Source organism: Pyxicephalus adspersus, chromosome 4, assembly GCF_032062135.1.
Source record: "Pyxicephalus adspersus chromosome 4, UCB_Pads_2.0, whole genome shotgun sequence".
NCBI lineage: Eukaryota > Metazoa > Chordata > Amphibia > Anura > Pyxicephalidae > Pyxicephalus > Pyxicephalus adspersus.
Window position 1 is genome coordinate 118,077,533 of NC_092861.1, and position 26,706 is coordinate 118,104,238.

Below are 26,706 nucleotides of genomic sequence, written 5' to 3' on the forward strand. Positions count from 1 at the left end.
GGATATTTTTTATTGGTAGGGACAGTGAAACTGGTCAGGATTAAAGGGAAGTTGGATAGCACCAGACACATAGCAGATTTTGACTGTTTCAGTCAGCCAGAGATTGGGCACTTTTAGACAGGAAAATGACCCAAAACACACTAGTAAAGGTACACTAAGGTGGTTTAAAGGCTTACATTTAAAGGTCTTGGAAAGGTCTAGTCAAGTTTAAACCTTAATATAATATTAAAAAATCTATGACTTGACTTGTGGACTATTTTACACCAACACAGCCCATGTAACTTGAAGTAGTTTTGCCTTGAGGAATGGGTAAAAATCTCAGTAGCTAGATGTGCTAAACTAATAGACACATACCCCAAGATGTATTACCTCAAGAGCTTTAATAACCGTAAAACATGGCTCTGCAAAGTATTGATTTTGGGGGGTGAATACCTAGGCACACTTATGATTTCACTGTATTTATCAATCATGTTACAATGTAACACAGTCTGCATGCCTTTAAAGTAGTAGGCATGTTATGTAAATCAAAAAGTGCTTACCACGCAAAAAAGTAATTTTATCAACCACAACATTATAACAATTGTCAGGTATTTATCTTGATATTGGCACTTATTTAGAGGTAGGATATATTAGGTAGGATCTGAACAACACTGACAAGAGACAAATTGTGATGGCTAGATGACAGGGTCAGAGCATCTCCAAAATGTCAGTTGTCACTGTGTGTTTGCAGTATTGACATCTACCAGAAGATTAAGGTCAATCAGCAACAGGTTCATTGATGCAAGTGCAGGGGGAGTTAGCTCATATGTTCTAATCCCACAGAATAACATATTGTTGTCAATGCAAGAAAGGAAAGAGGACACCTGTTTCACAGCTTGCTGTGTATGGAGATATAAATATTCACCACTTAAAGGGCCTACAATGGGTATGTGAGAATCAGAACTGTACTAAGGAGTAATGGGAAACGAAACTGGCCTAAATAACAACCTTTTCTTTTGGATATTGTGGATAGATGGGTGTATTTGCATTGCTTCCACATTGTAATGAGTGGCCTGCCTACTTATAATTATTATTATTTTTTTTTTTAATGGTGCAGCTTTGTGTATACCCTGTCCATTCGCTAGATAATTAATCAAAAAATTCATATTGCTGATTCATGACATGACATTAAAAACTACAAGCTGAAAAAGGAAATTGTGATGTCTACAGCTGTCTATACTGCATGGCCGTGATGTGTGTCAGAAGAGATTTGTAAGAGCCACCACAGCTGCAATGTATATAGAAGATGGAAACTACACTAACACTTCACTGGCAATATGTTTGTTCCAGTCTAGGGGCTCCATACGTAAGATCATGTACATTATAACACCTTTGGTGACTGGCACATTTGCTTTACCCTTCAGCCAGCCCTGTGCCTGCAATGATACAATGATAAACTATGTGTAAAAACACAATGCAATGTTTAATCCTGTCCGATCAAGCCTGTTAGACAATTAATGAATAACACAAACACAGATGACTAATTCATTAATCACACTTTGTCTTTCCAGCTGCCTGATTAGCCAGTGCTTTTATTTATTTACCTTCTCAGAGGAACACTTAATCTGTTCATAGTGTTTGCCATATCAACGAAATTCACATTAATGATACGCTGAGAATAGTGGAATTAAACAAGAACAGCAGAAAGAATTGAGAAATTCAAAGGAGTAGAATAGGCCGGTAGATATCTCTCGGACAATGAAAGGTTGAAAGGTGGTCAAAAATAAGTCTATCCCCTACTGAATGGGGCAATGCCAGGTACCACTGCAATGTTTTACTCAAGATCAATTGGGGTAAGCATAGGGACCCTCTGTGCCCATATAAGGCCATCCTTTTTATTTCCCAAAGATGGACATAACTATACTATGCTGCAATTCAGCCACCTTTTTTATTATTACCATGTTAAGATATAAAAATGTAAAAAGAGATGTCTTCTGAATATTACACTGATAAATAGTTGGGACAAAAAGTTGAGCTCCCGGTGCTAGATCAAACAGAACATGTATTTTGTCCATTCCAGCTAAGTAGAGGATCTACCAAGGAGCCCACTAACCTACTAGTCTGCCAAGTGAAAAAGTCCCATGTAAGCTCTAAGAAGACCTTAATGCAACTTAGTGCTAAAAGCCCCTTATTCTGTCACTAAGTCATAGTGCCCTGGAATAGAAAATGGTTTCTTATACAGCTACAGCTGCATTACTGGAGGAGGAGGTGAGAGTTACATGGTCCTCCATACTGGGAAGCACTAGTAATTTCACCAAGCTCCAGTGCATAAACAAGCTACCAAAAATGTACGTAAGTATCATGTTTACAGCATTTTTGCATTATGTCTCACTTATCTCTCAGAATGTCTACCTTGACGAGGATGACATCTTTTATGCTGCTTTTTTCTGGACCTTCTTTAGTTGTGCTTTAAATTAGTTACAAATGTACATGAAGTTTTTTTCTTTAAAGGGAAACTATTGGGGTTTTAGATCAATTTTACTTTTATTTTTTAGTATGTACACTTTTTCTTCAGTAAAAGGCCTTAATGGGAACTCAATCTTTTTGACGCGTTTCACTAATTTTTATCTGCTTCCTCAGGAATCAAAGTGAGATATTTCAGTAAATATTCTATGACCTTTTATTTTCAATCCTCCTCAATATTCTGTGCACATCAAACATGTAGAGGGGGCAGCCATATACGGCATGTATTTGTAATAGTTTTATAAAATATTGTATTTTGGAAATTTTTATATGGTATGTATCAGAACATAAAAACATTTGAATGCTAATAAAAAATACAAGTTTTTTTTTTTTTTATAATTAGTGCCTAAGGTCTTTTTCTGTCTTTTGGCCTTTCTCTGGTCCACAGTATAAACTAAGAAATTCTGCCATGTTCTTCACCTTTGGTAGCCAAGAGAGGGATATTAATATAACAGCCTTGGATGAAGAACAAATAATAAAATAAACATCTGCAACTGAAAATAAAATATCTATAATATATTGTCTTCTATGTTTACTTCACTGAACAACAAAGCTTCCTAGATGGCTATCCGAGAGTGTTTGAAGCATGAGACATGAAACATCAATGGTATCAGGTACTATCTTTATAAACTTTCAAATGCTAATTAGGTTTTTAATTGAAGTTTGGTCATTTTCAGTAATAATTAACTGTCGGCTCTAATATAAGCTAAGATGTTTTCTGAAATTTTTTTTTAAAACTTTTTCAACATTAAAAGAAAACTTTAATTTGAACAGCAGTGCTAGGAGATCAAACTTAAAAGGTCTAATATATATATAGTCACAGGATGAGCTGTATGTATCAACCCAACATCTTGTGCCAGGGTGAATGTAACAAGCAGGCTGCAGTCTATCGCCACAATCCAATTTAAATCTGATTCCAATTTTACTTAACTATACTCTTTATTATACTAGTGGGTTTGTAAAATTATTTTTTAGATTTTCATGTGAACAGATTACTTATGAGCTCCATAAAATGAATAGAATAGACAATAACAATCCTTTTATGACCATTAAAATGTGCAGTTGGTGGAAGGTACTTTTGGCAAACAAATATGTAAGATGTTGGGAGGCTCATAATTCTGTTTGCCAGTAACCTTTACAGCAGTTAAGATCATTAGACAAATATAGACACAATTATAGACTCCACCACATTAAAACACAAAATGTTATATTATCTATAAATGATACACCAAATAACCAATTTAAAGTATAAGGTGTGAGCTAAAAGTTCCAGGTAATTTGCTTATTAAGTCTGGTACACTTACCTAACAAGTTAAATGGCTTTATCTCCTTCAAAGAAGTCACCTGCTTCATGGATGCACCAGTCCCTGGGTGACTGTAATGATTGAAAGCACCCCTGGAAGTCATTTTTTGTGATATCCTTTAGTGTGTCCTGTGTTATTTTCTTTATCTCCTCTATAGAGAAGAATAATGCGTTTCTGGGTGGTCATGATGCAGCTTTCAAGAATTTCTTTGCCACATCCTGGGACATTTCCATCATACCTGTTCTCTAAGGCATTGCAGGACATCGCAGTACAACAGCCATTTACTGTCTGCCCTTGTGGGACAAATTCCTTGTGGATAAGCCCCTTATTGTTAAAAAAACAAATCAACATTGATTTTGCTTTGAACTTGGTAAATTTAGTGAATTCCACAGAGATAATTTCTGTTTGGTTTCAGGATCATACCCATAAGCCTTGGTTTCATCTCCAGTAATGATTTGTGAAATTAAGTTAGGGTCTTCACATCGTTGTTTGAGCTTTGTGCAAATCTGCACTCTTTGTTCCTTTTGCTAAGTGGTCTGAAGACGATGCACAAACTTAGCAGTGATATGGCGCATTCCCAGTTTCTCTGGTAAAACTTTTCTGCAGATTACAAACGAAAAGCAAGGAACCTTGCAAAGGTCATTCATTGTTAAACGACGATCCTCATGAATTTTTTCCCCAACTCCTGCCACATTTGTATCGTTATCCCAGTTGAAGGGTGTCCAGATCTTAATCATCATCCACAGATGTTCTTCCATTGGTACCATTGGTAGGTTTGAGTGTGGCCCATATCATCATCCCCAAATGCATTTGTTGATTTTACACAGCCATCAAATTGAAACAATTTTATGCAAATTAATTGCTCCTTTCGGTCTGACATCTCGCCGATCACCAAACAGCTGGACGCAGACATCAAAGAAGCAGCAAGTGCTCAAAAACTAGAATTCCCCCACCAACGAGAACAGGAAAGACTGGGTTTAGGCTGGCAAGAAGTTAAAATTATATTTGGCGTGATAGATAAAGCATTATATACAATATATACAATTTAATAGTTAAATAAATAGTTGCCAGCTTAAACCATCTTTCCTGTTCTTTTGTATGTGCTTAACCTTGTACTGATGGTTTAATATGATCAACTTTAATGCAGGGCAAGATGACCTGTGTGGCAGCTGTAATCAGGACCAAAGGTGGCCATTAAAGTACATAACATGGTCTTCTATCTATCTATCTATCTATCTATCTATCTATCTATCTATCTATCTATCTATCTATTTATCTATCTATCTTATATGTCAAGGAAATGAGAGATTAGACACAAATAGAATATCTATATAGAACCATGTCACAAGTGCACACAGAAACACTTGTATACTTAAAACATATTTCTGAAGACCAAATCCAGTAGGTCAGCTTAGAAGGAAGCATTGGAAGAGGCAATATTCTCAATGTCCTATTTGACATATTTAACATATTTATATAGCATTTGCCAAGAGCCCCTGATTTACAAGAACAGTCCCAAGATAAAATTTGTTTTTTATGAAAAACTGTAGTTCTGCAAATGTGTCTATATAATCACTGGTTAAAAGTAAAATGACATTACTGTATCATTTGCATATTATGTTTTAATATTATTGTCTAATATTATAAATGGATTTTAATATAGATAATTTATATGATATTAAAACAGAATCAACAATTCTGTTTTAAATTTAAATAATTTTTGTAACTATCAGTGTGAATATTCCTTTAGGGGCTAAAGCTACGTACACACTTCCAATTATTATCGTTGGAAAACGAACGACGAACGATCCTGCACGATATCTACGAACGATCGTATAGCACCGATCCTGCACAGAGAGGTAACGACACGATCGTTCGTAGATATTGTACACACAATAGATACGATCGTTTGAACGATAGAGGAACTATGTGCACGACAGGAAAGTGAACGAACGTTCGTTCATTACGCATGCTCAGATCATGGACGATCAACGAACGACCGTACACACGAACGATGTTCAACGATCGTTGTCCAATCCGATCCGCCGGTCCGGTCGTTCGTTTCCAACGACTTTCCTCGTTCGTCGGCGTCGTTGGTTACTTTTTTTACAAACGATTTTTGCCCAATCGATCGTTCGTCGTTCGTTTTGAACGATAAAAATTGGAAGTGTGTACGCACCTTAAATCACAATGAGGTTGTTCAAATGACCCGTGTCACCACAGATATCTTGACCAGGTGACAACCTGTCAGTAACAGCACCAATATGAGACCTCTAACCTTCCCTTATAGTATTGATTGCTTACTGGCCAATACAACAAGATGTTGCTTCACCTCTGTTCCCATATTATTGATGCAAAGTTCTGCAGCTTTTTAGAAACTAAAGTGACACCTATAAAAGTGTTATTTGTCCATTGATGGTTCTTCTGCTGGTAAGGTGTCATCAGCAGCACAATTTTCCCTATGACATTGCCCTAACTGTGATTTGTTGTGTTAGGTAACATTTTTTTAAATTATTTCAGAGAAAACAATATTTTAGTAATATGCTTTACCTATGAGACATAATAAAATTTACTAAACAAACTGAGATTGTGAGAGAGATTTAGCGTTGGAATAAATGGCACTTACAATAAAAAACACAATGCATTATGTTTCACAAAGGCAGCAGATGTTTGTCCTGGAGCAAGTTATTTATGTGAGCTCCTAGACAGCAACAGGCTTTAATATTATGCCAACAAAGATAACATTACCAATCAAAGTTGGATGTACAAGAATAGAGAACACTTATGTTTGTATTATTGTACCTATGTTTTCAGCTTTCTCTGCATGTTAACACATGATGTAATCTTGTAAGAGTTGCCATTTATAAGGATTAGGTATCAACATTTTGATTGAGACTGTTATAATGGATCAAGGTAAGCCAATGATTATGTTTGAATGTCGTTACAGTATTCTCAATGATGTTCAAAGTGTTCTCTTGGGTGTGCTGTATCCACTGTGCTGTTGGATGTGCTGGATATGATGTATGCTGCTGAGTGCACTGTCCTATGTGCCGTTTCCACTGATGAATTGCTGGTGAATTTAGTGAGAAAGATATGCAGTGTTCAACCAAACATTTTTTAAGCCAGGTGGAAAGACATTGTAGGTGGGTGTTAACCCCTGTATTGTGACATAACTACCCAAAAACAGCTGGGTGGTTACTGAAATGTGCCAGGTGGTGCGCCCAGCCAAAAGGGGCTGGGGAGAACACTGGATATGAACAGTACTATGGCATACTCTGTCCAGTGTCCATAGTGGAATGATGAACGATGTTGGGAGAACACGGTACACATGTCAGAATCATCTGATGTGTGTACTTATCTTAAGTGTGCTTTTGAACACTATTACCTACAGGCGGCTGGAAGAGGGGAAGATCAGCTCAGTAGGGAGGGGCAAAAAAAACCAACAACTTTGAAAGCTTTCCTAGCCTTTAAAAAAGTGATCATTTTAACTGTCAATCAGCAAATCACCACTATGACTTCAACTAATGTGATGTTTTTTGTAATTGTCTCAAGAAACGTCAACTAGATATATTTGTAAGAAAAGAAAAAACCTTATGGGACAACTTTTTTTTTTGATTACTGAGAGCCTTTTTTATACAACTGACAAGAGGTGGCTTAAAAAGAAGTAGAATGCAGCTGCTGCCATGTGCCGACAATACAAACATCATCAAAGTCTTACATTGTGGTTTCCATTTTATCCATAATGCACGACAACAGAAGACTAAAATAGCAAAAGCAGACAAAATGTCTTGTGTTTGTATTCAGTAAATGACAGTATTGCCCTGGAGCATGATGGGTAGAAATCTACCATGTCTTCTTCCACTACACGTCTGCGATACATGTGTCCATGTTTGACATGTTGAGCTCAGGCTTCAGATATACATTTGGATTATATATGTCAACAACAAACAGCAGGATAGACATATTGCAAAAAAAGAAAAGAAAAAAAAAACTAATCTTTAACCCAGCCATTGCTTATAATGTAACCTGCACAAAAGGTCTATGATATATATACCTATTATAAAACAAAACGCTGAACTTGACTTCTAAATGTTGGACGTTAGCCTGCATCCAAATTATTGTCCCCTAAACATTTCCATTTCTCTTTTAAAACCTCTCGGGTGGTGGCTTCTACATTTTTCTATTTTTTTTTTCATTCAAAGTATGTTTTGTCAACGATTCTAAACTTTACAGCATAGGTAGACCATTATGAAATCTCAGTGTATGTAGACACCCATCCAATTGGCTTCAAATTGCCCAAATATAATAAGTTCTACCCCTGGCTCTTCACACCCTAGCAAAAATCTGCTATCATTCTACCAACACTTCTAAAGATACACAATTAGCTGTTGCTGGTCTCTACCTTTTATTGTTCACGAACATTCAGTTCTTAGGTTAAGTACACACATGCAATAATTGTCATTGTAAATGAATTTTTCAAAATTCTTTCAAACGATAAACGGCTGCACAATGCATGAATGAACGGTGTACATACAGCATCGTTCTGCTCTATGGAGAGGGGAGGGGGAGAACGCTCTCCCCTTCACTTGCATTACGATCGATCGTCATCCATCGTCAGTGGATCTGCCAGGATGGCCGTTTGGACCATGGACAATGAGTACTGTAAAGATTCTCGTCCAATTTCAGCCCTGAGCCCAATATCGGACAAGAACCACTGCCGGTGTGTACATAGCCTTAGTTTGTCTCTGCACTGCTGTGTCAACAAAAATCTACTTTTCTGCCTCTCTTATCCCCCTACCTTCAATGCTTATTTATCTTCCCCCCATCCATTTCCCCTTGCCTCTTGCAAGATGTTAGCTGCTACTTTACTCTCTCAATAATAGGATCCAATCTTCCCTTAACCATGATCAGCTTCCCCTCCGGTATCTCAATTGTCAATAATAACTTTATTTCTCTTTCTCCCTCTGTCAGTGATCTGCTGCATTTGTAACTATTCTTTCAATAATGTAGCATATTCATCCCCACTTATTCAAGTTTCTAATATGTGCTGTTTTGAATAAGCTATAATATATATATTGCAACTATTTTATACTATTTTTACTTTTGTTTCAGTAGTTACCTGTCTCAAGCTCCCCTGAGGAAGCCATTTAAGAGAAACGTGTCTGAAATGAGACGGGCCTTTTGAATGAGACTGAAACGAGGTTTATGAATTTTTCTTTACATGTTTCAAATAACTCATCTCTCATATGGATTTAATAAGAGCATACATTTGTATATAAATAGGTGTGTTTGTATAATTGTACATCCCAGGGAACCCTGTATATAACGGGAGGGTTGGGACAACTACTTTATACCATTTTTTGTGCTTTATAATTATTTGATCTACTTGTGTAATACTATTCAATAATACATTTAGCCAAAATAAAAAAAAAAACTCTGGTTCTTCTATTTCAAGTACATATCTCAATATTTAGGGTCTGGCTGACAGTATCTTCTTTCAAACAATGTGTACCCTTATCTCCATACTTTTATTTTATTCTTTCAATAAGTTACACTTCCTTTCTTCTTTTAAAGTCAATAATTAGTTTCTGCCCAGATGTCTCCTGCCCATAACTAGCTCCTACTTTACCAACACTGTTAATAATCAATAATGAATTTACGTTTCACCAAAAATTGGCCCCCAATCTGGACATAAATCACTTCTGCTCAATATTCAATCAGAAACTTTATTAGGATTCTGCAAATACCCACTAGGAGCAAAATAAGTGTCATTGGTTTAGCCTTACATCTGATCTCCAAAAATGGAAAACCCCTCCACAAAACCAAAACTAATTCCTATGTTGAAATTAAAGATAATTCAGCCAGTTTCTTGTGTACTTGATGCTGCATTTTAGTTTTGTATGCACATTTTGTAGAATGAATACATTCATTTAAAAAGCTCATGACCTATATGTAGATTTAGCCAATTTTAACATGCTAGCCATCTCAGACCATGTCGCATGGTATTGATTAGGACTTCTGCAGCTACATTTAAAACAAAGAAATATCAAATGGACACAAACGGATGTCAAACAATTTGACATATGACGTATAGGTGGGCAGCATGTCATAAAGCTGCAAAATTATTGAATAGAACCCAGAAGGTCAGAGGAAATCTAAAAGATTCCAAATATAAGTTGAAAGCACCTGGAATCATCCTGCATTGGACTGTCTAAGCAAACCCTAAAGGCAATCCTGTGCCCTCCCCATCCTAGCTCCCAAATGCTTATCTTTCTTCCTAAGTCTCTCCATTCAGCTCCAGGAATAAAGTAACTAACTAGTATTTCAAGGAATGCAAGGGCATGTGACTTATTCCATTGGTGCATGGTAATTGGCCCAATGCTGTCACATTGTGGTTGTGTGGAGTCTCTAGCCCTGTGTGATCTCCAAGTACAAGAACTTGGAAATAGCACAGGGCTATTTTTCTTTGCCATTGTGAGGACAAAGTACAGATTTACATTAAATGGTAACTGTACTAGATAAAACAGGTACTTACAGTTAACTGGCAGACAGTTAATACAAACCTTACACTTGCAGTTGCAATGATCTGCATCATTGATGGAGCTTTCTACAGCTCTTATATGAATACTGATTTTCTGAATGCTGGCACTTGCATATGCTTAAGCTCCAAAGCTCCCCCAATAGGACAGTAAATGTCAAAGATTCTTCGCCTTCCAAACAGAGATGTACATATAGGTCTCAAACATTTTCAACTGCCTTGACCTACATGTAAAGAAATACCATCCATAAAAATAAACAAGCAAAAAAGAAACCACAAATCAGTCTCCCCCTCAGTAGCAATACTTTGATGCTTACATATTTTAACATTTACATTTGCCAAGAAGGCATAATAACTTTTAAATGTATGATGGAGCTGCAGGCACCATGATTTATGCAAATGCAAACAACAGAAGAAATTTTAAATCACGTGTGGTAATCACAGCACTGCAGTTGAAGCACAACATATTGCTGCACCACAAAAATTCTTTTATTTTAACCCCCTGGTGCCCATTTATATTTATTCGAGAAAGAAAAGGATATTTGACAAAAGGTGCTTTTAGGGGACTACCAAGTGAATAGGCGGGCAGCATCACCATACAAAACGTACACATTGAGACATACCTAATAAATGCAGCCGCTCAGAAATCCTAATACTGGCAAACAGAAATGTGTACGCTAGCTGTAGAAACACAAAGAGCAAATAAAGAGAACAGCAGGATTGATATGGCATTAGTTAAGTTGTAATAATTTGATCAAATGGTAGTAGGCTGCAAGGTCTTACCTACATGTTACAAGGGTAAAAAAAAAATGTACATATAGATATATTATTATTATTATTATTATTATTATTAATAAATAGGATTTATATAGCGCCAACATATTATGCACCGCTGTACATTAAATAGGGATATAGTTTAGATATAGGTCCTTCCATAGGATAGAATCACCTACCTAAATTATGGGTAGGTGGAAATACCTGTGCTATACAAAGTGTTATTTATCTTGTCTTAGTGACCCAATGTATTGGGTGGACAGGTATAGTTGTACATAAATGATGTCTAAGAAAGGAGAGACAGTCTCGTTTACTGATGCATTTCGCCTTGTAGGCTTCCTCAGGGGATTGAAAGGTTTATAGCATGAACTGATATATAGAGCGATAGATATTAGTATTATTTCTTAGACAAGGCAGATAAAAAAACAAGTCTGATGTGTTTAAGCCTCTCATTACCTTACTATATTATTATTTTTAACTAGCATCAGCAGGCATGGCAAACTTTTTAGTCATAAACCATATACATTTTTACCATATATAAATATAAATATACATATATATATATATATATATATATATATATATATACACACACACACACACACACACAATATAGATATGCTGTTAGAGAACAACAACATATAATCATTTTAGGGTTACCAAGGTAGTAATAGTGGCAATGTATATCCATCAACATAAACATAATACATGTGCAGTAATATTAGTTAAGTGAAAATGTCTTATAGTAGGCTTTGCTCTTTGTGTTTCATACGTTTAATTTAAAGGTTGGCATTGATCATTTCTTTTGTGGGTAGGTTTAGGAACCTCTTTTCTCCCTCCCCCTTTACTTTCATCTATGTTGTCATATGCTAGCTATAGGTTATTTTACTTTGCATATCAGTACTGTCTAAATAAATACGTCCATTTACAGTGGTAAGCTAAGCAGCAATGGAGCTATATATGTTGCATTGAATTTGAAATGCTAGTGCCATCAGTGAATTCCCATCTACCCTGATCTTTTCTTCATGCTGGCATTTATTATTGGGTACAGATAGGGCAGATCATAACAGACATAGCTTTGAGGAGTGCAGAGGGGGAAGGCTGGTTGGATATACTGAGCATGCCTCTTCATGCTCCCAATAAAGAATAAGGCTATGTTCAGGCTGGCAGGGAGGTTGTGGTGCAGTTACCACTTCCTCATGCCAATGAACCACTGCCTTGGGGGAGATGCATGTAGCATCTACATGCAGCAGATCAATAAAAGACGAACAGGGGCTACAGTGAATGGTTCAGTACCTTTACCACCCGCAGTCTACTGTGTGGCTGGACCTCTGTGGAATCACTTTATCTCCTGCACCTAGTCTGAAAATGTTTTTTCTTTTTTTTTCTTTTTTACCAACAGCAGAGAAGGGTCATGCCATCATTTTTCCTTATTGATTTCTGAGGTCTTACTAGCGATATTTCCTCTACAGCCAGCAATAACAGGCTGACAGAGGTTCCTACATATATATATAAATGTTCTCATAACTGTCTGTGCCCCTGTGGGAAATTCAGGTAACAATACTGTAAGATTATCGGTAAGGATTGGAGTTAAAAACCTTAGCAATAAAGACCTGGGGATCTAACCTTTTCTTAATGTATCTGAAAAGAATGTAGCCGTGCATATGTAGCTGCAGAAGTAGTTAAGGTGTAACTATAAGAAAAATGCACAAATCAAATATATTATGCAATCTGTCGTTAGCATAGATGCAGCAGTTTTAGTTTATTGGTGTTCTTTCAGCTGAGGACACACCAGCACTGTCATCAAATAGACAAGGTAGTCATAGAAGGACATGTTTTTAATTAGTTCTTATTAGTCATAGATGGGTCAGACTTGATGGGTAATATTTATTAAAAACACACAAACTGTATTATATTTATGAACAACTGTTACAATCGAATCAGACTTTATCCCAGTATATGTGTTTTCTGTGTTTTTAGTCTTCTGACCAATCAACTTTTAACTGTAATACTATTCAGATCACTTGGTCAAGAGCAAAATGGGCAGCAGAGCTGCTCTTGCATATAAGTACTATTATCAGCCTTGTCCTGTTCATCATTGCTGCACTACAGAACACTTCCTAATCTCTATAACATTAGGGGGAGAGCCCACTGGTTTTCTGCTCCAATTAATGGGTTCTTTTCTAAACTTGCAGCATTTTAAAGGTAAAACGCATTTTGCATATAACTGGAGGAATTGTTATAGAGACATATCGATGATAGGATATATCTACCGATCTGTTGAATAGCCACCTATGGTGACAATTATTTTTTTTTTTTGGGGGGGGGGGGGGGGTGTTATACACAATACCCAAATATATTCTGGCAATCATCTTTAGTTCAGGTGATTGCCTAAAACAATCTGGGAACAGCTGCCAATTAGCTAAAACTTGTTCTCATGAACAGAACAGGGCTGTCTTTCCAAAATGTTATAACTGGCAGCTAACGTCTTTCCAAACACTTCCTATTGTGGACAATGGGTTCAATTATCCAGACATTAGCTAGTTTTTGCTAACATTCTGATAATTTAATAAACTTATTAAAAAATTATCAAAAAAATATACATGGGCCAAAAAGAATGCAACAAAAGGTAAAAATATGCCCTGTAGCAGTTTATTAAATTCAATATGATGCACAAAACAATCAAATATGGATAAAATAATGCAGCAGCCCACATGTTGGGTAATGTCAATGACTTCCCCGAATGCTCTGTTTTCCTGCCGCATATATGCCATCTCATCTTACTATGGTCTGATTCTTCTGCTCAGCATAATTCCACCTGAGGCAGCATGAAAATAAATGGTATCTGGGAACTGCTGGTTACAGCTCAATGTACATGGCCCGAACCGGTGAGGTAAATCTCTGTTTCATGAGAGTTAGGCTACATACACGTCAGATGATTCTCATGCGATATCCACCTCAGGGCTGGTATCAGACCAGAATCTGGTGTGTGTACAGCGCTTGTCCAATGTTGTTAATGGACCCGTCTAGGCGGCTCCACGAACGATGAGAGATCGTAATGCAAGTAAAGTGGGAAGATAGCGCAGCGCAGTACAGCTCTGTCATTCTCTCTATGTACAGTGCCTATTCATGCATGTTTTGTTGTTGGAAAGGACTGTGAAAGATCCTTTCCAACGACAAAAATCTAACGTGTGTATGCAGTCTTAGTGCTGCATGTAAAATATATTTTGCGAAATGTCAGTGCAGACATGTAAATACTGCATAATAAATTATTTTCTTGGTTCAATACTTCCCAGTATTTTTTTTTTTTTACATATTTTTAAGTATCAACATTTAGGTAATAGTTATTTGGAATACCTGTGCAATACATCAGATAGCCAATAACTAAAAAAGTTTCTAAAAATGTACATTTCAAAGCTAAGGAACAGTGCAGTTAAAAAAGCATGGTACCTACACAATCCTGTAGAAAAAGACACAGCAACTGAAAAAACTAATTACAAATGTACTTGTGAGAAAATTGCAGGACACAGGGTGCAAGTACACACACACTGACATATAACACTCAAATATATCACTACTGCCCCCTTGTGGGGCTGACACAACTATGCACAATCCTGGCTTCCTTCTTATTGAACAGCCTAAAAATGAAAGTTAATTCCCCCTGTACTTCCTGAGCATTTGTTTTACTTGAAACAAACAAACTGTTAACTGTAAACCACAAGAGAAGACTGCACACTTAAAATTCACTGAATTTAACTTACAATAAATATACAGTTTATGTATCTAAAATAAATTCGGAAAGAGAAACTGGAATAGGAACTGGAATAGAATGCTGATACAGAAAAACAAATATTCAGTAGCATATTCAACAAAGTTAAAATAATATAAAGAATCACAGAATCCAGGGAAGCTGCTTATATGTTTTTACATCTAAATACACAATAAAGAACAGGCTGTTCACATTCCGAATAAGTGAATGTTTACCAAGCTTTGTAAGAAAAAAAAATCTGTTTTTTCAATTTTCCTTGCACTTGATTACATATTTATTTTTAAGCTTTGTTAGGGAACCATTTTCTGCTCTACTCATTTAAAGCGAAAGTACAATTCTGCAATTAAACTGCAAGTAGACAGGATTTTTATTGCAGTGTAAGAGGCTGGGATATGACTGCGAGGTCTGAATAAATGTCATTCCATCCTGGCCAACCAAGATGGCAGAAGATCAAGAACCCTAAAGAAGTTTGGATGAAGATGGTGACGCCTGCGGATGAGTGAAGACAGGAGAGTGTAATCAAAACATTGCAATCAAGTAGCTTAGTTTATTTTAGTGCAGAAGGGAGATTACCTGTCCCTTCTGCAATAAATGTTCAGCTTGTTTCAACACTCAACTCAAAAAGGTTTACAAATGTTTACAGGATAACTGCATTTTCAAAAGAAGTGGCGTTTATGTGTTCCACCTGCCCCTCCTATAAACAAAACATACCTATTCTAACCCCCTTCCCCTCCCCTTCCCTTACCTAACCCACCTAACCCTTCGATAAACAAAACATACCTTTTCTAACCCTCTTCCCCTCACCTTTACCTTACCCTCCTAGAAACAAAATATACCCATTCTAACGTCCTTCCCCTCTCCTGACCTTACCTAACCCAGCCTAGCCCTCCACATATTTCTAATTACAGACTGAATGGTCGTGGTCTCAACTTTTACATTCACCTGCAAGGTATATGTGCAGTACAGTCCAACACCCATCTATGAGACTCTTTTATGGGCAGAGTCCCATAGATGGCTATGGTTCCGCACATGCACAACTGTCCTGCGAAAAGCTGTAAATAGTGATATGGTTGTCCTTCAGATGTCAGAAATTAGGAATCTGTAGAGGGGAGGGTGGGTTAGGCCAGTGGATAGAAAAGGTAGATTTGGTTCAGCTGTTCTTTAAAAAACTCTATTTTTAGACTGTAATTTTCAAATCTTGAAATTTGGCATTGCTGTAGTGTAGAAAAAATACCTAGTGTGGTATGTTTGTGACCTGAACTTTTTTTCTTGCACCCAGTTCTGTGAATTTAGTCTCTAGACCTGAGGTATGCAGTAACCCATTGAAACCAACATATAACATCTTAACGTGCGTCTGTCGATTTTTGGTTATTTTCCATGTCCGGGTGTATTTCTGTCTTTACGGCTATACTGATAGTCTAGCGGAACCTGTCAGAGCGAGTTATTCATTAGACATTGATGTCGCTGGTACACAGAAAATGATTAGGCTAATCAAGATGAAAGCTAGTCACTAATGTAATCCAAGGACACATCTTATGCTTCCAACTGAGCCTGTGATATAATTGTAATGTACCTCCAGTTATTAGTTTTTTTTGTCACAGCAGTACATTTGTATTATTCTGTCTGTCTGACAGGATTAATTCATATTCAGTATCCATGGTGAGCATGGTTTACGTACTGGAACGTATATTCAAGTCTCTAGTGGTGATGTTGTTCCGCCCCAGTTACATATATAGTGAAACTACTCTAAGTACTCTACTACTTTAACCTTTAGGGGAAAAACTTTTCTGAAAGGCTCCCTTTAGGCAGTGCCATTGTCTATGCTGCCGGATCCATTACTAAGTGGTAAAATGATGCACCCCTGATACCCCTTCTGTGCTAGAATGGATGTGTTCTTAATGACATTGTGAAAAAAGGGACCCTGGTAGCAGAAGACAGCAAAAGGTCCAGAGTGGTCCAATCACTTTTCGATAGCTGATTTAGACATTAAGTTGATGGGTATTGGCCCCCAACTATCGTTTATCAAAATGTTACTTAAAAACTTGCTATTAAAAAAGAAAATTCTTGTGGATAAATTAAAATATAGGCATCTTAATAAAATGGATTACAATTGTGTTCCAACAATATTAAATATACCAACCTTTTTCTGGACCATTTTGGAAGGATGTGGTACAGTTTGTATTGATATATTGAGATTATCTATATACACTTTAATAATAAATATTGAACAAATTGTATTTGTGCTAACAATATCTAACCAACAAGTAACATTGAAAAGTAATAAAAGCAAAGACCCCCGGGATCTTCACAAATTTGGGGAAGAACACGGAGGACATTTACATATATGGATACAGTTTACTAAGATGTGTGATTGGCAGCCATTGATTCCTGTATGAAGCATTATTTTTGCTTGTTCCACCTGGCTTATTGGGTCACTTGGGATAGAATGGAGCATGACCAAATTGTTTTAGGACATTTATGCAATTATTGCTGGACCATGGGCAATAGCAGCATGGAAAATAAACAGGTTAACATTATCTTAGGTATACAATTATATTTACAGGAATATTGAAGTAAAATAGTATGGAGGACCCCAATGCTGGTGTTTCCATAAGAAAATGCTAATTTTGGTGTCCAGTGCATTTAGTATTTCTGGAGCCAACGACCAAGATCACGTGTGCCGATTTGGAGATCTGATTTTGCTTGCCGTATGGTTGAGTTGAGTCAGTGACTTTGAAACTGATGAAGCCAGATAGCTATGCAACATCAGCCTATATATTTCTTCAACTACAAAATTACCAATTTTCATTGATTCATTGATTTTAAGGGGGAGGGAGAAGTTAGATGAGTTTACTTTTAAAGTGCTACTATGTACATAATATATTTTTTATTGTATTTTAGTTATTTGTGGTAAGTGTTTGAAGCATTTTTAGAAGGAGCAATACCAGGGTTTTATGGTAAACGCTCTGATCGTTATATAATTGTTAATTACTTTCTTTTAGCATTTGCTTACGTGTTTTGGATCTGCTGTTGATGCCGGTGGCTCTAATTGTATGGTGACTGGGCCATCGTTCTGTATGTTCACCTGCATGTACGCTCCAAACTTGCCATCTAGAAGAAAGCACATCAGGATTTTACTACAGAAATATTAAAAACCTGCCAACCAAAATGATGTGAATCTTTGCTCTTGATGATGCTGCCAATAATCTGATAAACACCTTATACCCTGTAATGATCTGACAACATTGTGAATAGTGCGTCTGTGAACCGAAATCCCAATCAGTGTTGTCAGCCCTGCCAAGTTTTCCCTGCTGGCTTACAGAATAGTGCAGATCCCTACATTTTTCGATTCTGAGTAGTCATGTAGTTATATCATGTCCTTTCCAGGCTGGCTCCTTTGATGGTCAGAGTTCATTATAGTCACCAATTACAGTGTCCTAATGAGGGCTGTATTATTTTAGTAGACAAGCCAAAGAGAGAATTTACCAAATAATGAAATTCCTATGACTGACTGTGCCTAATTTATACCTGCTGACCATACATAATATAATCTTATTAAACAACCTTCTCAAGATTTATTAACTTGTAATGTGAGGGCCTACCTTATCAATTCATTCAATTGTTATTCAATCAGGTAGGCAATAGCTATAAAGGAGACTGTAAAGTATTTAGTCACTTTTACAAAATCATTTCCATAAGTACAACAAATGTGCTGCTTCTAGGTCAAAAATAGTGTTCACAATTTCCTAAAGTCAAAAAATAAAATGTCTGTATTACCCACTTGTATATTTTGGTGATTATGTTCCAAAATGTTCTTTTTTTTCTTTCCTCCTTACTAATCAAATCCCTCAGTGTAGCCATTATAAAACCATCTCATCAGCAATCATTTTAAATTGGCTGCCTGAATAGAACTGTGCTAACAAAAATTAAACTCGAGTGTGCGGGGATCAAAAATACAGTAATCCTGTGAAAATTGCAATCAGCAAGTTACATGATAAATCCAAAAGACAAGATGTTCCCTCAGCAAATAATGCACTGCTGTGGCTGCTCTGCCCTCCACCTAATGATTGCTGAAGCTAGATGGGAGAGAAATAAGTGCAGCTGCAACCGCCAGAAATTGTGAGGCCTATTGTTAATAACTCAATACAAATTCTCGTACAAGATCGATGAAAGTTTAAAGTGGAAGTACCGTCTGCCATAACAAATAAAACTTGTCTCCCACTTTCCTATTGCCCATATAGTAACACTACCTGCCTTTGCCCCAAAGTAATGTCACCAGTGTAAAAAACACAATGCACCTTATTGTAAAAGCACAGTAGTGCTAATAGTTGCTTAATGTTGTATGAATAGGTCATAATCTGATCACATGGAAGGCTGTATATGGAAGAAATAATCAATTGTATTGCTTAATGTTCATCTTCATATGGAGCAGTGGTCACCCACCTGCGATGCGCGAGTAGGCAGGTTGTGTCCAGAGACACAACCCACCCATTGCTCCGAGCCTTCAATCCATACAGGAGACATGGTCTGAGGCTCTGGTAGATGCACCACCCCCCCACAGGGTCCTTCTCCCCACCCTGCTGGGGGGGCGCACAGGCCAGAGCCATGGACCACCAAAATGTTCTCGCGGACCACTGGTTGGTAACCGCTGATATAGAGTCTTCCTGCTTTGTTTACTTAGCAATTAGAAGCTTAAATCATTCTTTCCTAGATCAGAAAATCACAGTGGGAAGCAGGATTGTGGCACAGGTCCAGTCAGAGAAGGTCAAGGGAAAACTAAGGATGCGTACACACGTTAGATTTTTGTCATCAGAAAAGGATCTATCACAATCCTTTCCAACAACAAAAGACGCGTGAATGAGCGATGTACTTACAGTGCTGGTATGCTCTATGGAGAGGGCAGGGGGAAAACGAGCGACCGGCACCCAGCTGTGGTCTATCCTCTTCAGTTTTATTGCAGTCGTTCATCGTTCATGAATGACATTGGATGAGCACTGTACACATGTCAGATTATCGACCAATACTAGCTCTGAAGTGATAATCAGATGAGGATCATCTGATGTGCCTTTCATGTTGCTTTTAGTATACATGCAAGAGAAGACCATTTGATAGCAATAGTATATTTATTCTACATAATGCCCAACTGTCCCAACCCTGATTTTAACTAAACTCTTACTCAAATGTTTTTTTGGGAAGCGGTATAGAGATCTGTTTGAAGAATTATATTATTTGTCAAAGACTGTGTATATCTTACAAAGACTTTCAGTCATCCTTTACATTATTATAATGTTATTTTTAAATGCTTATTGAAGTGCAAAGAAGCAATAATCAAATAAAAAAAGATGTCAAACTTTACATGAATTTAAATGGTCTAATGCTTTGCTATATAGAGAGGAATCTAAAATGTTATTTCAATGATAGATGGTCCGTCCTATCCATGGGAATAAATAGGATTTGTCTATTCAAGCAGATGATTATTCAGTTTCCTGTGCGTCATTCAATGTGGATCCGCCAACATTGCACACAGGGTAGTACAGACCTAGGAGAGGGATCAAATGTAAAATGTTCTATTTAATGAGGAGTTTACTATGTCAGCCATAGTTTAAGCAATTGTGTGTTTTAATGTGTTGTCATCCAAATTATGAGACGTTTATTCTTTGCCTAAATATCCTAAGCTAGAAGATCTTCTACTGAATACAATCAACAGGTATTTGTTTGCAGTTATCGAACATCGAATTTAGGAAAAAGCTTGCAGTGGTATATTTAGCAGACTAAAACTGAGCAAATAAAAGATGATTGTTAGAGTTTGGACACTAGTTAATGAAGCATAACAATGTAAAATCATTCAGTTACAATTTACATATATATATTAACTCTTCCCAGACAAGCAGCACAAAACACGTTGCATTAAATTCCTCCCACAATTCAGTCCCCCTTGCTGACAGAGTGTGGAGTATTCTCAGAGTTATGGGTTGTGTCTGCTGAGGATGGATAGCACCCCATAAATCAGGACTAAATGCCTCACTCATGAATAGTGAAGTGTGCCTTCTGCTAAGTTAGATGTATCGTTCACTGGCTGCATCTTGTAAGCTGTGCTTTCCAAACATCTTTCTAAATCCATTACCTACAAGTCTGATCTAATGCAGTCAATATGCTCGCTGCTACAACTATAAATTGTAACAAAACACAGAATGTTGTTTTGTTCTCTGCCAAGAAATCAATATCCTATTACTTGTACGATTAAAGTGACTTTGTACTCATTCTGTTATACTTCAGAACAATATGCTGCACAAAGTTTCCTCTATGGGCATTTTATTATCTGGATGTACAGTGGACCTTTACTGATTGTGTTTTTCTGCTAAATTTGGTAAGTAAGCATAAGTTCTAGACTAGAAAAGAAAAAAAAAAATATTTACCTTTAAAAAACTTGAAATAATGACTACACTCCTACCTCATTCTTTTAAGTGCCAGTGCCATGGAAATGGATGGACTGGGGAAAATTTCCATAAGTACCCACCAAATAATTTTTAAAGAAGTTACACAGTGAGGAGTGTTCCCACCACTACCATTCATCAGTCAATGGGAATACACCCTACTGTGTTCATTAACAACAAGGCTCAATGGTTGTTAATGAACACAGTCTGAAAGGTTCCCATTGACTGATGGCTGTTAGGAGCGTAAACCCATCCCAATGTAAAACTTGACAGGGAGCGCTCTCTACACTGCAAGCAGAAGAGATGAAGATGGCGGAACTTGAATTGATGGTGCAAGACGAGCTAAGAAGGCTTTAGAAGAAATCAATACTTTGCTTGATGGGTGATTATTATATTTTTTCATTATATCCTATTTTGTATTTTTTTAAATTTCTTTTTTTGGGGTAACTGCAGTTTCATTGACCCTCCAGATTAATTTTATACAATGCAGGGATTTTAACAAATGGTTTTGCAGATTTCAACCTTTTCCTGTTTTATAAAAATTGCTATTTCACCTCTTTTCCAGCCAGATTCCTGAGTGGCCTTTATTATAATTACCTGAACATACGTTAACATGACACAAGCTGGGGATGTCAAAGAGGAAAGACCAATGTGTATGTAGGGGCAGGGATCTGACCTGTGCATAAAACTTTCTGATTCAGCATGCTCTATACAGCTATATTCAAGACTGGTGACAGAGAGAACTAGACATATGGAGGTGCAAAGTGTGTTGTTGCACAAGAGCTCCAAGTCAGTTCTGCACAGGGACCCACTGTTGGCTACATCTGGCACCAGTGGCAGAATCTCCAAGTAATAAAGAAAAAGTGACATGCATTATATTATAAATACCAAAATATATACTTGAGGCCCCCATATACATCATGGGCATCCAAGGAGATTCCACAACACAATAGGTAAATTCAAAAAGTATTGGAGCTACTTGCAAGCACCACAAAGTGCTTAACCTAACCCCTATTCAAGAATTACAGGCCATGTCATTTACCTAAATAAATAACCATACTCTTGTTATATTATCCTGCAATTTATCCCACTTTCAAAACCTTTTCCCCCTACCGGTCTCCACTCTTTCCAGCTCATGGGTAGCCACACAGTGTTCCCAGTCATTTGCGTCAGTAAGTGTGGAAAAATACTATTTATTTGTATAACGATGACCTGTATTTTCCATCCATGACTGCCTTCTTAAAGAAGAAAGTAAGATTTTTTTCCTGCATTAGTAGATTTTGAGCTCCCAATCCACTACATATTGTGATTCTGGAAAGAGTATGGTCAGGTCAGTATAAGCCTTTGGCTGGGTAAATTAAAGCAGGGGTCCCCAACCCCCAGTCCGCAGCCCATTCTGGCCGGTGCACCCCCCAGTGGGATCAGGAGACAACGCGCTCACTCTCCCATCGCAGGCTCAGATCTGCAATGGGAGAGTGGGTGGGTTCTGGCATCATAACATCACTCTGGAGGAAGTTTCTTCCCCTTTGAGTGACACATGGCTCACTGCGCATGCATGGTCTAGAGTCTGTGCATTTAGTGGTCTGTGAGCTCCAAAAGGTTGGGGACCACTGAATTAAAGGATAACATATAATATGACAGAAGAAAATATTTCCTTACATGTACCATCAGTATAAATGTTACATTTACCTGTGCAGTCCACTGTTACAGATAAATGTACTGTGTACTGTTACCTGTAAATGTGCAGTGCAATGTAGTTCAGTATTCTAAAGAGGTATATAACATATCCACAATAAATTATTACCTTTGATTAGTTCCGGTTTATAGACCTTCCTCATTTGTTCTAAGAAGTCCTTGTAAAATGGTTCAGCATGCTCGGAAGGCATGGCCATGTGATAGTCGGGCTTATTTCCTTTTAGGACGCACTGCAAGGTAAACTGGCTGACGCACAGCACTTCATACTGTTTGTCCATGACACTTTTACTCCAATGTTTGCCACTCTCATCTGAAAATATCCGGAGGTTCAGAATCTTTCTCACCCTGCAAAGACATGAAGCAAGCATGAGACCTGGGGTTCTGAGTATATTACATATTAGGAGAAAAAAATCAAGAGAAAGAAAACCACATCCACATAGTTTATAGGTTAATCTTGCCTTGTATCAATAGATTGATTGGTGGTGGTTTGAGCATTGTTCAAATGTCAAAGTCAACCTTAGTATTGTTGCTGACTATTAACATCTGTGACCTCAGCGTACCCATCTTTTGATGGCTACTCTCAGCATGATAACATGCCATTGAAACAAGCTCAAATTATCTCCAACTGGTTTTATGAAAATGACAATAGGCTCTATTTGTAAATCAGCAGCAACTGCACGATGGTATCACACCAATATGGACCAAAATCCCTGAAGAATGTTTTAGCACTATGTTGAATCTATGCCACGAAAAATTACAGCAGTTCTGAAGGCAAAAGGTGTCCAACCCGGTACTAGCAAGGTTTACCTAATAAAGTGTCCAGTAAATGTATATGAAACTTTCAAATACAACTGTAACAGTTATCGAAAATGAAAAAAAAAACTCACTTATTTAAATCCTGAACACACTTTTCAAAATAATGGAAGTATAGTGATTTTGCTTCTTATTCCCTAAATTTTTCAATACATTTACAGCTCTGACGGTGACTTGCAAATGACAAAAGTGGATTGAAAGTGAACCTGTCATACAGAAAATCATGCACGGTCTGAATTTAACGCCTGGTTCCCAAACTAGAAAGACTCTAAATTCTCTATATTCATAGTAAAGCATGTTTAGATTCTAACAAGTGATATTGTATGTATTGCAGAACTTACATATATTCAATATCCTTTTGTGTATCTTCTACAGAAATACCCAGCAACACACAGATGCCACGTCCAATAGAACTAACCTGTTCTTCTCCCACTGTAAAAGTAAAAATATGTTGTTAGTACTCTGATGTGTAGTATATGCATGCAGTTAAGTTATATGAAAAAAAGCAATACACAAATAAATTGTAGAAATAAAAGTTTATATAAAAATGTATTATACATTGTATACATTACAGCTTATTAGTAAAAAGAAATGATTGAGACAAATGCTTTTTTCTTCTTTCTTCACTTTGTAATATCTCCAGCAACACATTTGCTGTGCTTGGGTGACAATGCTCACTCACAGTTCTGTATTTATGGAATTGCATTGTCACCCAATTTCACCCGCATTGTCAGGGCACTAAGGAAGAAATCTGGGTAACAGTACGTATGTATACTATCTTTTCTTTCAGGTTTCTTTTTAAACTTTCATCCAGCATTTCAGTGAGAATAATAATGTTCTCCTACCTTCTTCTTTTACACAACAGCACAGTCATGAATTCCTGAATTTGTGGTGTCAACCCTACCTTTTTCATTTCTGATAGATTAAAAAGAACATAGACTTTTCCTTGTCCTCTGCCCCCTACATGTGCCAGGGCAAAGATCACCAGAATTTGTTGGCTTACACGATTTCTAAAAATATCTTCTTATTGAAGAAACATTTCACTCTGGAGTCTTCACATTTTTTGATCTCCATTCTTAACAATTCTGCTCTTTATAAAATATCTGAAAGCTCTCCCTGTGATGACTTGGCTGACATAGTGAAGGCAGACTCCAGGAATACATAAAAATTCTGCCATTTTTTAAACTCCTAAAGTTTCTAAGCTCCTACCCCACTTTATGACCAATGCCTGCATTGCCTCCCCCATCCCCATTATATTCAGATCCTGCTCAGCCTAATTTCCCAAAGGCACATAGGAAGTTCTGACTCCTCTCCAACTACAATCAACTTGAATTCAGCCTCTGTTCCCTTATCCACCTTTACTATCCAACCTCTGTCCTTCCCCAGTGGTACACAGTTGGCTGCCACTTCTCTATTCTAGCTATGATGATCTCATTTTCATCGCCTTTTATTGTTGGTTGGCATTTAGCTTTCTGCCTACAGGGGAGGTCCCCAACCCCCGGTCCGTGGCCCAATAGTGGGCAGCAGCCGCCTGACAGGTGGGCTCAGACCTGCCATGGGAGAGTGGGTGGGTTCTGGGATCATAATGTCACTCTGAGGGATGTTTCTTCCCCTTTGATTGACAAGCGTCTCTCTGTGCATGCGCGGTCCGGAGTCCGTTCATCTAGTGGACCAGGATCTGGGCTATAGTATCCCCCAACTGTACAGAATCAGCTGCCCCTGTTATTTCCCCTCTTACCACCACTCACTTTACCTTCTTTCTTCCCCTTTCATGATTAGCTTCCAATCTACCTTCTTATTCTCTTGCGTGAACTCCAAATGCCACCAGTCCATGATCATCCGCCATTCTGCACTTCACTTCACTCTCATGTAATAGCATTCATGTCTGATTATTGGCTGGTTGGTCAGTGCATTCTTGGAGGGCAGGCAATGCAAAAATATGTGTCTCATACCTGGAAGTGCTACTCTTTGCTCGATTTCAGTGATGGAGAACAGGAGTGCTACTGGGACATTATGGCACTAGAGCAGCCTTTCTCAAACATGGGTGAACCCTTGTGTAAAATAACTTTCATAACTTCAATGAACCCCTCCATAATTACTATATCCACAGCTCACAGTACATTAGTGTGGTCAGTGGGAAGAATCCCTCTTATATTGCTGGCCAGGAAGAATGTCCCCCTTACAGATAGCAAAAAAGATCATTGGTGTCAGGTAGACTGACTTGATTGCTCATTGATCAAGGAACCCCTAGCAATCTCTGGAGGGACCCTGGTTGAGGATCACTGATCTAGATGATTTGTTTTAGGGCCTGTATTGATGGGCTTCTTAGAACTACTTCTCGCCCTGACGTGAAAGGAGGTCTGGTATGAAGTGTATGAGCAGTGCGGCAGGCGATCACTACTGGCAGTAACTGATGTGAGATCACTGATGGGTTTTTTTAAAGAATGAGCCGCCCTGCCAGACTTCAGCCTCCCTGTTGTGTACATAGTGAGTTCTCTGAAGGTGACCATCTGCTGGTGGCCAATGAAAGTTCATCATAAACCAGGTGTTCAGTGCCACCAGCAGGAGAGGCAGATAATGGCAGAAGCCATAACAAGGTCACATACAGGTCAACTATGCCTGTTTACTAGGACTATGGCTATGATTTAAATCAAATGCAATCACACGCTGAAAGCACGCCAATCAACACAAAGCCAAAGTCTCCAAGGTTTAAAACAAAAATAATATTATTAAAGAGATCATGTCACCTTGCCTGCTCATTAAAACTGAACTAAAGTTCCACTTTTGAGAATACACAATCAGGGGAGTCATGACTAGCTGAACAAAATGAAGGAGAGTAGCTGGCTTACATGATTGGCTGAACAAAATGAAGGGAGA

At 37.6% G+C, this 26,706-nt stretch overlaps 1 protein-coding gene across 3 annotated transcripts in view; it reads right to left on the reverse strand.

The window, feature by feature from the left end:
* Nucleotides 1-26,706, reverse strand: part of DTD1 (D-aminoacyl-tRNA deacylase 1) — a 61,083-nt gene that overhangs the window by 33,265 nt on the left and 1,112 nt on the right. For 2 of the 3 annotated variants that reach the window (XM_072409421.1, XM_072409422.1), the window contains exons 2-4: nucleotides 24,171-24,261; nucleotides 23,126-23,361; nucleotides 17,901-17,998 (exon numbers count right to left, since the gene is read on the reverse strand). In XM_072409421.1, coding sequence (XP_072265522.1) covers nucleotides 17,901-17,998; nucleotides 23,126-23,361; nucleotides 24,171-24,261 — 425 coding nt within the window. Of the gene's footprint in view, nucleotides 1-1,066; nucleotides 1,416-17,900; nucleotides 17,999-23,125; nucleotides 23,362-24,170; nucleotides 24,262-26,706 lie in introns of those variants that run through there. The other variant, XM_072409423.1, reaches the window with a different exon arrangement.